Source organism: Polyodon spathula, unplaced genomic scaffold, assembly GCF_017654505.1.
Source record: "Polyodon spathula isolate WHYD16114869_AA unplaced genomic scaffold, ASM1765450v1 scaffolds_1278, whole genome shotgun sequence".
NCBI classification, from domain to species: domain Eukaryota; kingdom Metazoa; phylum Chordata; class Actinopteri; order Acipenseriformes; family Polyodontidae; genus Polyodon; species Polyodon spathula.
In genome coordinates, this window is record NW_024472761.1 from 20717 (window position 1) to 38820 (window position 18104).

Genomic DNA, 18104 nt, shown 5'->3' on the forward strand with positions numbered 1-18104 from the left:
CCCGCACAATGAGGACATTGATTCAGCTCTTGCAGTCTTCTTACAACCTTCTTATTTTACGTACTGGCTCACAGTGGAGCTATGATTGTTTCTGAGCTCAATCATCATCAAGAAAATGAATCAGCACCATTTCCCCTCTCAGGTGAACAGGCTGTGCTATTTAAATGTCGAGACGCATCAGTTCCTCCGGGTTGAAAGCTTGATTAGATCTGCCTGCTGTTTGCAGCCGACAGGCAGTCAAGCCTTCAATCACATTGACTGACGCGCATCACACGGCAGATGAGCTTTCACCAATATCCGAATGACTGATTAGCTTTATCTGCCTCTTTCACACCACCTCTTCTGTCACGCATGTGACAGTGCAGCCAGGCTGCTGGGTTACTGGAAGGATCTATAACTTTAAACACCCAGTCATGAGATCCTCAGGCATGAGACGCAAATCACAGGATTAGAATCACGAACAGAAGCAGTCAAATTAATTCTGAAACATGGCAATGCCCTGCATCTGGAGGACAAAAGAAATCTGATGAATATTTCATTCTGAATATGCAAAAGTGCTTTCAGCTTTTTAGCAGAAGGATGCCAGTGGAGTCATTACAGTACATCCTGCCTTCAATTCATCAAGACCTCCTTTCTCTATTGAAGAGACACTGTCTGTTAGGTCCGATTTGCAGACAGGAGAACAGCTCCTAAGAAGCTGATGAACACATCACTGTTCCAGACTCATGGAGAAGGGGGAGGGGGGGTCTAATAGACAAAAACTAAAAACAAGCCCTGATTTTTGCTATTCTGATTTGCAATCGATCGCACTGAAAATTCCATTTTCATTCAGTCAGAAACAACGGGAGCAAGATCAAGGCACCGCGAATCAATACTGGATTAAACCTGAACAAGTCAAGTATGAAAAAAAATTAAATAAAAATGAGACTGCTGTTTTTGCGGGGGGCTGCCAAGTGAAAGAGCCTGAGGGTATAATTGCTTTTAAGGAGTATGAGAGAAGGAGAAGAGGCTAAGAGAGGAAGTGGGAGAGACCAGAACCAGCTGCTTGGAACAAGGGGCTCCATCAACCACCTTACTCCCCCACCACCCTCCCGTCCTTAAAACCCCCATGCCCAACCTCTCACCCTATACTCCCCCCTTCTTCCCCACAGCCTTCCTGACTCTCCATATTCTACCCCCTCACCCCACTCTATCACCCACACTCCATTCCATTACTACCCCAGCGATAGGATCTGGCAGAGAGACTATCACCAAACATTCAGGGCTGGCTGGGCATCAATCGGGGCCACTGGTGTTCGAATCTCTGTAAATAACTGAAGAGCACACAAATATAATGATCTCTTCCATGCCAATCGAGACACTGCCAATGCTGGGGTATCTAGACGAGAGAAGCTTCGGGCTCTTAAAAACGATGGAACTGTTCGCCTGAAGGAAAGAAGAACAGCTTGAAGCAGCCTTTCACAAGTGCTGCGTGGCTCTCATTTCAGTGACTAACTTCTGCAATATCTCCGAAAACCTGTAAAATCCACTTTATGAGGGAGAACGACAGAGCTGTCTCTTTCTCTCCCCCCATCCTCGAAACTCCACTCCTGATCGCTCTCCTCGCCGGGGAGTGGGAGATCACATAATAAACATCATGCTGCTGCTATCGATCCCACAACTGCCTGGGAAATGAGGTTGTAGACAAGCAGTTTTATCAGTGGAATGAACATGGCCAGCACAGGAGGGTGCTGACCTCAGATTTTGCCCAGTTTGAGCAGCTTTGCTTTGCCTCCACTTACCAAATGCATTCGGTACATGATGCTGATCCCCAGAGTCATGAAGGGCTTGGAGAAGTCTATCACCTTCTCCCTCTCAGCGGTGATCGTCAGCCCTGCCACGGCCAGGTCTGCTTTCTGAAACAGGTCAAAGATGGAAAAATTGTAGGTAAGTTTTTTTTTTTAGGCGGGGTGCTAAAGGCAGAAGAGATCAACATACAGTCGAACAACGGCACACTGAACACCAGAGTTAGTGAAAATGTCTTGATTTACAGTATTTAATTAGGATTCTGCTGTACAAACTAAAAACCAAATGTCTTGACCACAGCAGAAGCCAAGCAAGGTGCAGCGAAAGAATGGAAAATCAAAAGCAAGCGAGGTAAAGTATGGTAAAGGCACAGCATAAGCGTGGAAAAGCTAAAACAGGCGACGGCAATGGGGTCAGCAATAATAATAATAATAATAATAAAAATGATCCAACTTCCAAAAAGCGGCAAACCTGAGAGACAGAAGTTAACTGGGATTTCTACAATAGAAAAAGCAATCACTCCAGCGTGAGCTAGTATTGTTTGAGTGCCGGTCCCTGAAGAGGCTTAAGAGTCCTCCGGCAGGGCAAGAGCGGCAAAGGTTTACTTTATAATAGAAGTCAATTTCCCCCGGTACTTCCCTTCGCAGTGCAAGGGCTTGTTATGTTGTTGTTTTCTTTGACACGCGCTTATCATTGGTATATAGACCAAGCAGTCCACTGTGAATGACTGCTAAAATACCATGAGAACACCTTCAATTATACATAGCGCATGAAAGCACCTTGTGGATAAACGTTTTAAGTATTGTAGTGTGTTCGTGGTGCAGTAACGTGCTGGGAGGCAAGTTCTCTTTTGGGCTGGTCCCACAGCAGCTAAGCAGAACAACACAGGAATCCCCCAAAGTCCACAAACCTGCTGACAGGTCAAAGCTGTAAACACAATTAGAATAATAACAAACCAAAAAAAAAAACCCACCCCTCACCCAATGGGAGAAAGTCAATATCACGCCAATCATACCCCAAGCCAAACCTCTTCAAAATACTGCTGAATCAACCCCTTTATCAGCAGTCCCTGGGGCATCCAACCAGTGTTACCCAATGTAGTATTTATTTGGCAGACGCCTTTATCAGCGTAGTACAGGGTTACAATACAAGCTTCATATTTAAATACAGAGCAGTTTACAATAAGTGCAATGTGATAAGTGATTATAAGTGAGTGATTAGTTAGGATAGGGATAGACTCTAGTTTCAGTGTGAGCCGCACACATGAAGCCCTCGCACTGATTGAAAAGTGTATCATCTTTTGTTCCCCATTGAATTTCACTGTTGAAGAAGGATCTCCAGGATTCCCAATTGAGCCACAAGGCTAATTACAGCTGAGTTATTTCAGAAGCCAAGCTGCTTCTGCAGCTTCGATGGGTGACTTGCGAGGAGATCTCAGATCCCCTGACCCTTCTTGAAGAAAGGACATCAGGGTAAACGCCATGGGTCTCAGTCCATCCGGGATATATCTTAAAAAGAAAAACGCTTTTTTCCTGTGGCCCTGTCTCTTTGCATTCAAACCACGAGCTGGAAGACTTGATCGTCCTTGCGATTGTGAAAAGTACATACCGTGTTACAAAGCAATTTTGCAGTTTGTCATGTATTCCCACGCTTGTAATGCACATCATTCTTTTCGTATCTATCTGTGATTTACTAGTGCAATTCTCAGCTGTGTTTAAACATGCCTGCGCTCTGCTTTAACCGCGCTCAGCTACTTTTCATTGTGCTTTTCAAATGGGAGAGAAAGCCAGATGCAGGAAGACTGGTACGAATTCCCTTCCCCATTCCTTGCCTTGAGGGTGGAAGCTGGATGAGAGGGGGCTCTAAAGGAAACTCCTCTGGTGGAAGGGAGGTGCTCGGCCAGCCGGGAACTTTGCTTTTCAAGGTCGAGTGAAAGAACAGTCCTAACAGAAACAAACTGTCACAATAATAAGACAAGGCCAGTCCTTTTTATTTAATGTTTTTTCCCCCTCTATTAGCTCAGTAAATTAAAACAGATAACACACTTTGATGCTTTTTAACTGTCTCTGCAAACACCTCTTTATACACTTTATAGAAAGGCTCAAACAGATTCCAACTTTTGCGTTTTTTACAGATCAAGACATGGATAGCCATGAGCATGAAGTGGTGCTTTGTCAAGCATAACAGCTCTGTATGCTTGCTCTTTTAAACATATTTTATACCACGAGTCACAAAGCATTTACCCTGGTGACAGGTTCACCTCCAGGGCTGTGGAAATACCGAAGGGCACACAAGCAACAGACAAGGTTAATTACTGCAGTACTATAAAAGACCCTCTTTTCTACAAACAGGAAAGCGTAGCAGAGCACAGAGCAGAGGGAATGCCAATGCCAAGGCAGGGATCACATATTAATATGGCAGTCACCATGGATACTCACCTAAAGCATGTGAAGTGCATAGAAAAATCTGTGAGGTTTTTAGGGCTATCTCCTATATATATATATATATATTAAAAAAACTAGGTACGCCAACAGGTGTATCTAGGATACGAAGAGTTAAAATATATACAACAAGAATATATCTGAGCCCAGCATGGAACACAGCGTGATCCTCCGAAACTGTTCTCAATAAATTTGATCAGAATTTTCCATTTAACTGACTTCCTGAGTGCTACACTAATCACGGGTGAGTTCACGGCGCCAGGCTGTCGTTGTGCATCAGCGGTAAATTTCATAGGAGTTTCTAAAGCCCAGAAGTGACGGAGAGGCATGAGGCCCGCCAGTCGATATCTGATTCCAATGATTTATCCTCCCTCGGAAACTGGCAGCGTGGAGGTCAATCAATGGCTAATCTAAACCTCATCCTGAATGAGACCAAACCCAATTACAAGCAGACCAGTCACTGACACTTCTAAATAATGAAAACACCCAGCCCCCGATGCAGGGCGGGCATCCTTCAATCCGCCTGTCAATGGCTCTCCTAAATTATTCACTTGTGCTGGCTTAACTTCTAACTCTATATAATGCTACGGCAACAACTTCAGCCTCAGATACTGACCTGAGCAGTATTGGCTTAGCAGTGCACTGTATCTCCTAAGCCCGCTCCCGCTTGGTTTTCCCCAAAGCCTCCAGTTGAATGCTTTATAAAGGACTTTAATTAGACGCGCTTACTTTCTTCTGCTCTCCTGCGTTTTGTCTCAGTCCATAGGTTTCATCAGTGCTGAGCATTGCCAATTGACAGGGCTCCAAGAATGCATTGCCAGCTCTAAAGATGAACCTCCAGCAGCGGGTTCTTTGCATGGGACTTACGATCTTTAAGATTGCAGCACACGGCTCTCATGATTTAATAAGCTGTCACTCAGATCCCTGGCCCTTCTTGACAGGAATGATTTGTGACTTCTGAATGTACTATAGTAGTAGGACTAAAAAAAACAAAACAAAACAAAACAAAAAAAAAACCTTAATAATGAACACTAAACACTCCACTCTCAGCTCTCCAGCTCTGTCATTACCAGCACCTTAATAATAATGAGCAGTGGGCTATCACACTTTGCCCTCCTTGCCCTGTGTGTTGGAACAGATTCCTCAGGTTCTGCCACCAGTTAGATTCTCTTGACTGCTTCCGATTCTCAAGCAGAGGAAATGTAATCAGTGCCATCAGGAGCCACCAATAGGGGCGGAATGCATTTCCCATGGATGAGGCACGGCTTTAATTAAAAAAAAAATGTTGTTCCTGCCTAAGCCAGTGTATTTTGCAACCACTCCAGAAAAACTGGGGACTTAAAGAGTTCCCAATTTACACCCTGGGAATGTGTTCTCCCGTTGGGCGTGTCCGGCTGCAATGAGAGACTAATTGAAATGAATTAGGAGTGTAACTGTGTGCACATGTAGAACACACATGCTTTCTTCCCTTTGCAATGTGGTTAATTTGCACAGGTAGCTTTTAAAGGGGGCCCCTACCCCTTACAGAAAAGTACACTCTCGGCTGGTTTCACAGATTTAATGATTTTAAAAAGAGAAAGATATCAGAAGATGATTAGCAGGGAAAGCATCCAAGCACAACAACTGTCTCAAAGAGTTCTGAAATAAAACCTACTGTCTGGGTGACTTCACTGACTGTCCAGTACAGCGGACAGCACGCAGCAAACCTGAGAAAGGGGAGCGGGCTGGTTGCCAGCGGGCTGGCAGCGTACTGACCCGTGAGATGAGCTCGCCCACCATGCCGGTCCAGCTTCCGTTGGCCTCCGACACACCGTACACCCCGTCCCCCACCAGCTGGATCTTGTAGTTGAACTTGAGGATGTCTGCCAGCTCCTTCAGCATGTCTACGCAGAAGCCCTCGTACCTCTCGTTGCCCTCCAGCTCCTGGTGCTTGGGTCTCAGCATCACGTATGGGTTCTCCTGCAACAGAACTGGCATGCGTTTACACCCCCTCTATTCACTGACCACTGAGTGAAACCTCTGGGATCCAAACCCACCGGGACCAGGGCATGCTCGCACAGTGTAACTTCTCAGCCAGCGAAATTACAGCTGTGAAACTAGGCTTAGGGATAGGACTTTCCTCAATCAAGAAACCTTATAAAACTTTACCATGGTATTTTTGCACTGGAATTCAGCAGTTTTGCCCACGTTCTCCCATGGTTATATGATGCATTTATCAGAGTCTCAGACCTGTCATTTTTCTTGTCCTTACACCTTCTTCAGAACCGTGCTACTTGTCTTTAAGATTAGGGTTCGCATGCAAAAAGATTTACACATTAAGTACATTGTAACTATGCATAATAACATGGTAATGTTGTGTAAGTACACCTGTATTTACTAAGTAACTACTATGCAAATACACAGTAAATGACACGAAATGAAAAATGTTGCCGCATTCTATTTAGCCTAGCAGCAAAAAGGTTAGAATAGTCCACGTTTTTCTCCTGGCAGCATCCTGCAATTGATTAAGGAAGGTTAGAAAAAAGCGCTTGAGCCCCTGGGGTAATTGAGGCTGGTTCCAGCTCCCAGCTTGTCATTCTTCATGCGAGACAGTGTTACAGAGACTGGCCCTGGAATTGCTGCAGTTTGTATCTTTTGAAAAAGACACTCTTCTCCCCCAGCGCCTGTACTTCTTCACTGCCATTGCTTCAGCAGCAAACCCATGAGACACAAGCTGCTCACGGCTATAGTAACACCTCCTGAGCCATTTCAAAAGAGAGAGAGAGAGAGAGAGAGAGAGGTTTAAAAAGCACAGCACCGAACGCATGCCAACCAAAGTTCAATGGCTTTTTCTTATCCTCTGGTGTTGGCAAAAAGTGTGTATATGTTGTCTTATCCCATGTAAATAAGGAGCTCAGAACAGTGTAGTATGGAGTTGTAAGCCAAACCTGTTTAGAAGCATATTCATTTTACTGAGGTGTGTGTCTTCTCTGTGCTGTAAAACAATTCTAACAATCAGAAACTTCAAATGTGTTTATCGCATTCAATAAAAAACGGCAACTCCAGTCCAGGTCTTTGTTCCAACCACGTCTTTGTTTTTTTCGTTCAGGGGTGGACTGTGTGGGCTCTTCCACTCCTGGTCTTTGTTCCAAACCTGTTCTAAATTGTTCAATTGACCCAATTAAACCTCCATCCAGACCCTGAAGCAGTTCACGTTCTCAATTTTACCTGTTAAACCTGGCGTGGAACGGCCCTCCAGGACTGCGATTGGACACCCCTGGTTCAATAGAAGCAGCTTGATTGATAAGCAGTCCATGGTTTCATTCTAGGTGTTAAACCTGGGGCAGACTGGCTCTCCAGGTCTGGAGATGCCCTGCCTGTGTTTCTTGTGGTGTGTTTTGCATATGGGAAGGATCAATGTAAGAAGCTGAACTCACTAGAATGGTGGTGATGATGAGGGTGGTGTTGAACAGGGTGTCCGAGACGTTGAGGGTGTGCAGCTTCTTCTCCATGGTCAGACCCTTTTCTGAATGCCACTGTCCGATCTGCAAGGAAACAGCAAGGGGAAAGAAAGAGCTGACAAAGAGCTACTGGACACAGGCTGCCTTGACACGAAGACATGGAGCCAGCATAACTATGACACTACTAAACTGGCTCCTGGAGAGTTCACACTGGTTCAACCGCCAGTGAATCGAATTGGACACTATGCGTTATAATTGTAACACTGCACAATTATAGTATGTGCACAGATCCTTCAGAGTCCCATTGGAAACTGGAGCTGCAGAAGGGGAGTCAGAAATCATACCAAAAGAAATAAGGCAACAGACCAGCAGAGCGGTATCTCGGATAGCAACCGCACTAACGTAGAGAAAACGTGTGCACAACAAGTTGAAAACATAAAAGATTTATGGGTTTATTTTATTAGCTAAAACCCCTGTAAGGAACCAAGCCAGAGTGTATGTCTTCTATCTTGCGGTTTGAAAGCTACCAATAATTTTATTTAACAAATTGCTAGCTGCCGGGCCCTCGTTTAATCACATCAAACATAATGGCGTAATTTAGTTAATTATATTCCAAGTCTAGAAACTTTTGCAATTCCCTTCATTACCATTAATATAACTTGACTGGCCCTGTTCCACAACACATACAACATACTTTTTTCAAATAAAATATTTATAAAGTGGTTTGTAATTTGTATTGCACCTCCCCATCTGGTTAATTTGATTCACTTGTTGACAGCACTGCTCAATTAGAGTGGGTGCATTAGTTTTGTTGCTCCCTTCCTAGAACACATCTGTATCTTGGTAACAATTCGTAAATAAGCATCCCATAATGACGCGCAGTTACCGCTGAGCAATCACAGGCATGAATTAAACACGCTGCTCCGCTGTGTACTCTAATGTGTCAATTCAATACAATGTTTCTCCAGTTCCCCACGCTAATTTCAATGAAAACATAACTAGCTGAGATGTTTTGATGCCTTTGTTTCGGAGGAAGGGAGGGCCACTCTGCTGAATCAGGCTAATGCTATACCATTAAGGTAACTGAAAGTCCAGTTTTCAAAACATTTAAAAATGGCTCTTATGGTGAAGGCTTTTTTCTTTTCTTCTTCCAAGCAAAACTTCACAGCCCCGACAACAGGCAAATTCTGGCAATCACAGTTGTATATATTTTACACCTTTTAATTAAATTGTTCGACACGATCGTTCCTAATTAAAAAAACTTTCAAGCCCCCATTGAACAGAGTGCATCTACAGTACTTCAAGTAAGGCCAACAATCACATTCATTTGAAATTCATACAGCTCAGGACCAAAGGCCACTCAGGAGAGACACTGTCATCAGAAACCATGAAGCTTCTCATGTTATTTATTTATTTATTTTAAAAAATAGATGATTCACAAGTTCACTTGACTCAAGGTTTGGTCATGCTGATAGTAAACTCTATTATACTTTATGATGTAGTGGTCCTTCACTATTTAAACAGCCTTGCTATTTCCAGAGTCTTGTGTCTGACAGTGACACAATGAGTGCGTGCTGTATTATTCATATATTACAATCCTGTAGTCAACAAACAGATATACGTTTCTTACCCATGAGCCTCGGAAACGTCACAAATGAACAGCAGTGACAAGTGAACAACACTTATAACCCCCTCCCCCCTCCACCCCCCACATGGTAGCCCCGTCACCCCCCATGGTAGCATACCAGCGCTGTCCCGAAAGGCCCAACGCGACTCTACCTTCCCCTGATGTTCAGACATCCAGCCATCACAACACCTCCAGCATAAAAAAGCCCCGCAAGGTGAAAACGCCTTTGAGCACTTTCCTTTTCTCATCTTAAAGGCCAAGCCTCACAGAAAGTGATTCCTAACGAGCCCCAGCAGAGCACTGATCCCTTAAAGACAACACCCTTCTTTTCAGCTAAAGGTTAGCGAAGACGCTTGGATCATCTACACAATATAACCATTCACGCCGTCTCGCAGTGCCGACGCAGCAGCAGAAATGCATTAGTGACTCACACATTCAGGCAAAACTATAGTGTGGCAGACAAGGACTTCATATAGTGGCTGTGTGTGTGTGTGTGTGTGTGTGTGTGTGTGTGTGTGTGTGTGTGTGTGTGTGTGTGTGTAATGGTAAAAGTATCAATGTATTGTGAAAGCATGGTAAAGCACATGCAAGCCTGGTAAAACGTTTTTAAAAACACGGCAAACTATGGCAAATGCATAGCATTACTATAGCGCATGGGAAAACTGCAAATTTACTGTGGCACATTTTTAAAGAAACCGCCTCTTAGATACTTCACCCGTGGACCCTGCAGAAACAGCATCTTGAGAAAAGAAAGTACAGCGCTTGAGTTCTACGATGATGCTGTAATAGTTTAACAGCCAGAACAGCCTGAGGACAAACACTGTCCTCAAGGTAATCTGTCCAAAATGAAGCTTTCCTCCTTTCTTTTTTTCTGCTTCTTTGCCCTTCCTCCCACTCTTTCACCCTCATCTCTCTCTATCTCTCTCTCTCTCTCTAGCAGTGGGAAGAAGATCTGCAGAGGCTGTTCTTTCTGGCTGTCTTCTCAAAGCGCTATCGACTGTGTGTCTAGCTGCAGCAAAACAGGAGAGTCCTCCAGGAGGGTGAAGCTGTTAGCTGATAAAGAAGCTCAGTAAGACACAAGCTTAATGCAACCTCTCTGCAATTCTAGCACAGCACTTTGCTCTGTGGAAGCTGCATAGTCTTTTGTGGTTGGACGGGTTAGGGTTAAAATAAACTCAATAATGAATGCCCATCATAACCACGCATGAAATAAGTCATGCATGTTAGAACAAGCAAAAATTATTAAAAACTAGCAATAGCTCTGGCCAAAAGTTTGTATCACCCTCTAGAATGAATTAATTTTGCTTTATAAAGTCGAATAAGACCTGCTGAATAATGTTATGTTAACATATGAAATCATGTATCATAGCTGTATAATACACCTAAAGTACACAAATAAGTTATTAGTGCAAACATTTTAAAAACCTAAGGGAAATTATATTGGAAGCTAACTTAGCAGTGATTGTGCAGGTAAACAGAGCAGGACAAGCATGCCCCTGAGCTCAGTGCTGCTATGCACACGCACTGCAGGGTTATAACTCATGTAGACCTTTTGCTATGATGTTTTAGCACTCCTTATTAGAAGCCTAAGGTGAGGAATTAAATGTCATAAAAAAGGTCAAAGTGTTTATTTATGACAATGGCTGACATTTCGCTAGATTCGAAGCTTTAATTGCATAATTTAATATATTTTAATGAAAGATGTTTTGCTGCTATACAGTAATTGCAGGAGCCATATATTTTTATAAACCATCTGTTATTGTCTGCTTGAAACTGCAAGGCTTTGCTGAAGGCAATCAAGAGCTTTTGGGAGAAGCCAGTTTGAGTCATTGCACATGCACTGTATGCAATATTACAATGGTGCACAGTTTGAGTCATTGCACAAGCACTGTATGCAATATTACAATGGTGCACAGTTTGAGTCATTGCACAAGCACTGTATGCAATATTACAGTGGTGCACAGTTTGAGTCATTACACAAGCACTGTATGCAATATTACAGTGGTGCACAGTTTGAGTCATTGCACAAGCACTGTATGCAATATTACAGTGGTGCACAGTTTGAGTCATTGCACAAGCACTGTATGCAATATTACAATGGTGCACAGTTTGAGTCATTGCACATGCACTGTATGCAATATTACAATGGTGCACAGTTTGAGTCATTGCACAAGCACTGTAAGCAATACTGCAGTGGTGCACAAAAAAGATAAACTGAAACATGTCATTCCTGACCGAAACTCAGATCTTTACAAAATGGAAAGAAAAAGTCTAAAGTGATCCATGACATTGCTGTGATTCTTTGACCTTGTATGCGCCTCGCAAAACAGATTGACAACAAAGACAAAAACATGAGCAGTGTAGTACAGTTACTTCACAGAGTAACTCTGAAAGCGAATGCTTTTTTGGTTGAGTGCATACAGGCAGGCAAGGTACCTAAAACATCTCATAAATTATTCTACATGCAATAGTCTTTTCTATGACAAATATGCAGTGCCCCTTTGTCTTTAAGCACCACCTGTCTTCATACTGCAAAGCTAGCTGGGATTGAAACTGGTTCAATCCCAGCACCTCAAACAGCAGCGAGGTTTTATGGGTCAATCCTTGCACCTCAGTTTGTTATCGACTGCGCTTCATACCTTTTGAAGCAGAGCAGCCGGTTTCTGCTAGGCATCCTTCCATCTTCTTAGTCTGTCAGTTGATCGAAAATAACAGGTCAGGTGACACAGTCTGCTCTGTATTCTTAGCTGTTTGCTGCATGTCTTGATCATGGCAATAAATGAAAAACCTGCTGAGCTTCAGACTTAGCTGTGATGTCTTCCACAATCAGGCAGCACAGAGGAACTCTCAATGCAGGTAGCATCTCATCATCCATTTAAAGTCGACACACTAGGCACCTTGCTGTTTCTCAAGCAGCACTGAAATCAGTTGTTAAGACCACCAGCCAGGTAAGGCATAATCTTGCGCAGTCACTAACAACTGAGCCTTTGTTGAACTTAACTTTACCGTACGTGCTTATAGAGATTGTTAAAGATGACGAGGTGGCTCTGTCATTCCCCTTTAGACTGAATACCTTCTCAGGAATCTGAAAAGTGAACCTCCTCAAACCATGCCTTTTTGTTCTGCACAAAGTTTTGAAGCAGAAGGGACCCTGGTTCTTACGTTGGCCTGTTTGTCATCAATCTTTGGTGCAGCAGTACCATACTGGTACCAGTGTGCTGTTGTACCAGGACCAGAACACTGTTCCATAGTGCTTCCATGGCTTGCAAATAATTAGGCTAATACACTGGTATTATAATGGCATCCCATGGGACTTTTCTAAGTTTTCTGTAAAGGTAATGACTTTGTGAGTTACCGATAGCCCTTTTCAAAGAGTGACTTTTTTAAATCACTCTGTAGTGTCCACCTGGCAAGCAGTCATGTGTGAATGGGATTGGTTCAGGGATCAATGAGGATAGATCCTTTGAGCTGTCATCGATGGAGCAGTAAACCTGCTGCTGACAAGCAGAGCAACACGGCAGCCTCGTAAACAGGCTTCCCAAAGCCCCCGGGCAAAAACAGGACAGTACATCTGTGAAGCTTGGCAGGGCTGCATACACTTTCTTCAATTAATTAAAACTGCGCGGTTTGATGCAGATCTTTAACCTTGCGAAACATTCTGCCAAAACGAAAAAGAAATATTGATCGAAATAAAATGAAGGGGGAAACAAAAACACATCTAAAGGCAATCTCTTATGAATTTTAATGCAGAGGTGTTGTGTTTTGGATGTCCCTATCTGCTTAAATAGAGTATAACACATTATTATAGAGCAAACATACCCTTAATTTAAAATACACTCAAAGGATGCATTCATGGTTTCTGCTTGCTCTATAAAAAAGAACAGCATCACTTGGAATTAAGCAGTAATGGCAGAAAGTATACCTTGGTAAAAGCACTGCATGTTTTAGCAGAACGTTCCTTATACAGTCAGCCAACTATGCAGCCTGACAGATCTGGACCTGGGTCCATTTCTCTTCTGTTTCTGTTTAATAGGCGCGTAATGTTTTCTTATTCTAATCATGCATGAACACTAAACGCTCATTCATAGTTGTAAGACAATTGTTTTAATGCCACACTAAAGATGTTTCTTTTGAATACTAATGATTTAATGTTTCGCAGTGATCCATGTCATTTTTTCAAAGTCTGCAATCATTAATGAAACTGGCTATTGCCTGTTTATCGTTTGTGGAAGGCACGTTGAAATGACTTAGATTTCTCCAGGAGTTCACTGTAATTTGTCTTAATTTGGCATATTAACACTGCTTGAGCCTCCCTCTCTCGTTCCCTTGGGTTGAGTGCTGTCAAGCAGTTTATAAAATCTCAGGAGATCCTCCCCTATAGACCCAAGAACACTTGACTGTGCTCTAGGGAGGTCAGGCTGAAGAAGAATGAAAGATATAGAAAACAACAACAAACAATTTTACTTCTTACCTTCATACAATCATTTCCATGTACTGAAGCCTCTATAAAAAGCAAGCCCATGAACAGAAAACGCTCTCCAGATGTGCAAAGAAACCACCTGGGAGAGATCTCCACAACATGACGGCGTTACTCCCTCACCTGACCGCGTTACACAGCCATCTGTCTCACTACGCAGTCGCTGTTCTGACAAAGACATGCATGCAATCTCCCCTGCTCTGCACAGTGAGGAAATTTGTACAAACATAACACCTTCGCCCAGAGACAGCTTTGCAGATTTCTAGGAGCATTTACTCAGCGAGCATCCCTCCACAATGTGTTAATTCATTCATTAATGTCCACAGCCCTGTGCGGCAACAAGAAAACAACTGGTGCTGCCGCAATCATGCTGCCCTCTCCATTGGGGTCCTACAGGACGTGACCCCAGGGCAGGCGAGGTCAACACAACGCCAGGGGTTCAGTCTCCTGCTAAGCTGCCAGTGCAGCACTTGCAACTCAGTAAATTTACTGAAAGAACGTGGCTGTCTGGGACCCGGCAGCTCTCGTAATGGGATGATTTTAAAAACCAAACAAACCTGTGCTCAGTTCTGCTAGAGAGGTTGATACCCTCCCAGGAAGGCAGGGAGGCAGGCATGGTGTCAGGGAGGCAGGCAGAGAGGGAAGAAAGCAGGGAAAGAGGCAAGCAGGGAGAGGCAGGGAGGCAGGCAGGCAGGGAGGCAGTCCAGATGTAGGCTGTTACCACCGGCAACCACAATACCATAAAATATTTATAAGATGCCACTATGACTCTCTCCATAGAGATCCCCCCCCCAAACAAAAATACAAAATATTGTTGACCAGAACTGAAACATTAATCTACTAGAATATCAAAGGAGGATATCACAGAACTATTCTATTCTGCATTAATAGTCAAATTCTGCCAAATTACAATATTTCATGAAATAGGAAGAGACATGAACAAGAAGCAGATCATTGAGTTGCTCTGAATAAATTCTCCTGGCTCTCTTAAGCCTTCAGGCGCTTGAATTCAGCTACAGCAGGCTGGGTGGAGTCCATTAAACAAAAAGTCTATTCCCAGTAGCTATTGTCCAGTGTCGCCTTTTAGTCGGTGAGAGACAAACTTGCAGTCTGTTTTTTGGGTCCTAATCAAAATGAGTGACTGTCCCTCTGTCTGTCTGTCTGTCTGTCACCCTCTACATGGTGAACACAATAACTGGCTTGAGTTTTCATAAATCTTCTCCAAACGTGTACGATATGCACTGCCTAGCTTGGGATGCTAGCCGGCCATTAAAAAAATGTAATAAACCAATCAGAGGCCTAGCTCTTGTGTGGGTGCATCTGCTTCAGAACATCCATCTCTATTCACCTGGCTGGGGTAGCGGTGCTCCTTCTCTCGCCACTCGCACTGGCATCCCATGTAGAGCGAGTGTCAAGCAATCAGCATGCCAGCTAGCATGCCAGCCCTGCCAGGCAGCTACCTCATGCCAAGCATAGCGGCTTGTGCTGCCACTCCTTTCGTTTCTATACCCACAGATCCAAATTGAATTGAACTGAGAACATTCTGGTTGCTGTCCAGGCATTTCGCTAGGACTGAGAAGATAAGCAATCTGGAACTAGACTAGGTCTAATTGAGACATTGACATCCTCACACACACACGTGATGTGCCTCTCGGAACGGAAACATATTGCTCCACAAAATGTGTTCTCCTTTATTATTAAATTAATTCAGATTCCTCACCTGGGCATAAGTTAATACAATGAACCTGAGAAACAGCTCCCTTTAGAGTATTCTTTTATTCTCTTCAATAATAATTTTATAGCGCCCACATGACAAGGAAAACGAGATAATAATTGCTTTGACTTGGACGTGGCATCTTGATAAATGTCAAGCGTGTGTGATTGTGCTGTCGCCGAGTGGATTTTATTTAATGAAATTTATACATTCACAAGAACCCCAAAGGTAAAAGCTTCACATTACAGAGATTCATTTCACAAATATTACCTTCCATTAAAATATGAAATGTTCCAGAGACCAAACTGGCTGCAAGCTAAAAACTTTCTATGGATACCAGACCAGACTTTCTCTCAGCTTCTCTTGCTGGGCAAAGTTGCCACCCATCAGAACTATTTTAACCATGCTTGCAAGGGATTACCAATGGAAATCACTGGATAAGTGAAACCCTGCACTCTACCCAGAAACAACACTGTCAGGGCGTGTCAGGTTAATCATTTCCACACCTCGAGAAAGCACACTTAAACATTCCCACTCAAACGTTGGTTTTGAATGAAACCTTTTTCCACAGGAGCTGAGTTAAGAGTCCCTTGTTTACTTTCAGAGCTGGAGGCAGAGGTGGTGAGAGCTCACGTTTAGCACATTATGAGAGGTTCGCGGGGAGAGGTAAGTGTATGGGAAAGGTTTATATCTGTGTCTTCACACCACTCAGAGGGGCATGCTCCTTTTAGTTACCTATGAGCAGGACAATCCAGAGGCCAGTCTTCACAATGGAGCTCATACAATAAACAGGCGAGGTGTACAGTTACTGCATGTCCTGCCCAAGTGACCCTCCACAGCGAGGCTGACCAACACCACTGTGGAAATGTAATAGTCCTGCAGTGAGGGGCGATGGCAGCACAAGGGCTGATACTTTGGGAAGAGGCTGCCATTGGTTGAGTGGTGCAGCAACGGGAACATTTTCGCATTTGGTAACCAATGCACATCGTAATCCATTATGCATTGTGGTACCATATCAGTACCAGACAGTGTGCAAAACATAATGCATTTACTTTGATGCTGGTTCTGCTAGGGTTAAACTCGTATTATATAACGGTTTTACCAGAAGTATTTCCAAACTACAAGGCACTGCTTTCTACACCATAGTTAAATGCAGGCACGCAGGGGACAGTTTAAGGATCCGTTATAAACAGTCTACAATGTGTCTATAAATGGGTTCTAAAATATTAGAGTGACAATAATAGGTATGCATTAATGTGACTACTAATAATAAGAGGTTTGGCAATGGTGTGAAATCTTGTAGTTATGCAGAGAGACGACATGAAGCTTTACGCTTGAAATGTGTCATTAAAATGAATGCTGATCCCTCCTAATATACAAAGCCCTGTTTTGAAAATCGATCCTTACACTAAAGTACACCGTCGTGGGATATTCTGCCTGCTTACTGTTGTAGCCTGCTGTTAACTCACACTACAAGCACAATCCTCAATGCATCCTCCCTGACGGCACACAGCTCTACTCCATTAATAAGTGCGTTACTTTACCTGCCTTAGCCCTTCTCTCGTGTTCTGCATTATCTGCAGGGCGTAATTTGACCTTTGACCTTTGCTGTTGAATTCGATGTGGCCGGTTAGACCTTCCAATTCTACCTATCCAGGAGAGAGAGGGAGAAACGATGTTATGACATCAGCATCGACCCACCCCATACTGAAGACAGACTAAACATTTGACACAGGCCACTGTGGCAAAAAATAAAGGAGAGGGAGGGAGGGAGGAAGGAAGCCTATGTTCACTGACACCTCACCATCCTCAGGTAGTTCATTAGGCTGGTCCCGTGCTGCCAGATCTGGGATGACTTGCAAGAGAGCTGCTTGACTCCAATCTCCTGGCTTTTGTTGAGCTGGTGTGCCGCGGTCACCACAGCGTAGACTGCATCGTATAGCAGAGCTGAGGAAAGCTGGGGGAGCGGTAGGGGAGTTACACACAAGCGCCCCATGAAAACCATTGCGGTCAAGAGCTTTCAAACCAGGGTTTATCACAGTATGACAAGCGGGGACACTCTGCCACCTGAGCGGAAGTGTTTATAATGATTTTATAGTTTATAGCCCCTGAGCCACCCTCCCCAAAGACCACAGCACAGCCAGGAAAGTAGGGCATGCACCTTCGCGCTCAGAGCAGTGCCCTTGAAAGGCTGACACATGTCACAAGTCACATTTCATCAGTAAAAGAAGGGTTGGAAAAAGATGTCAATGTGAATTCATTATTTCCATATGCAATCATATACAAATAATAACTGTGTGTTACCATGCAGCTCACATTTATTACATATCATTGAAAATAAATTGATCTGAAACCATTCAAAGTCAAACGCGAGACATGCATGGCAGTAAAGATGTATTTTTATATCCTGCAAACCATCCCTTTTAGTAGATTAACACGGTACATTTGCACAGTGCCATTGCAGTTTGCTATGCTTTTCCAATGCTTTGACAAATATGCGTTAAGCTGTGATTTTGCTATACTTTTACAATGCTTTACTACACCTTTTCCATGGTCAATAAACCTGTACAAGGCAAGCTTTATTCACAGTATAGGAACTCCTCAATAGAAAGGACTCTTC

The 18104-nt window shown here is 43.5% G+C and overlaps 1 protein-coding gene across 1 annotated transcript in view; it reads right to left on the reverse strand.

The window, feature by feature from the left end:
• Positions 1 to 18104, reverse strand: part of LOC121309457 (glutamate receptor ionotropic, kainate 4-like) — a 40984-nt gene that overhangs the window by 13139 nt on the left and 9741 nt on the right. The window contains exons 3-7 of the mRNA XM_041242390.1: positions 17289 to 17441; positions 17029 to 17133; positions 7643 to 7750; positions 5982 to 6185; positions 1782 to 1895 (exon numbers count right to left, since the gene is read on the reverse strand). Coding sequence (XP_041098324.1) covers positions 1782 to 1895; positions 5982 to 6185; positions 7643 to 7750; positions 17029 to 17133; positions 17289 to 17441 — 684 coding nt within the window. The remainder of the gene's footprint in view (positions 1 to 1781; positions 1896 to 5981; positions 6186 to 7642; positions 7751 to 17028; positions 17134 to 17288; positions 17442 to 18104) is intronic.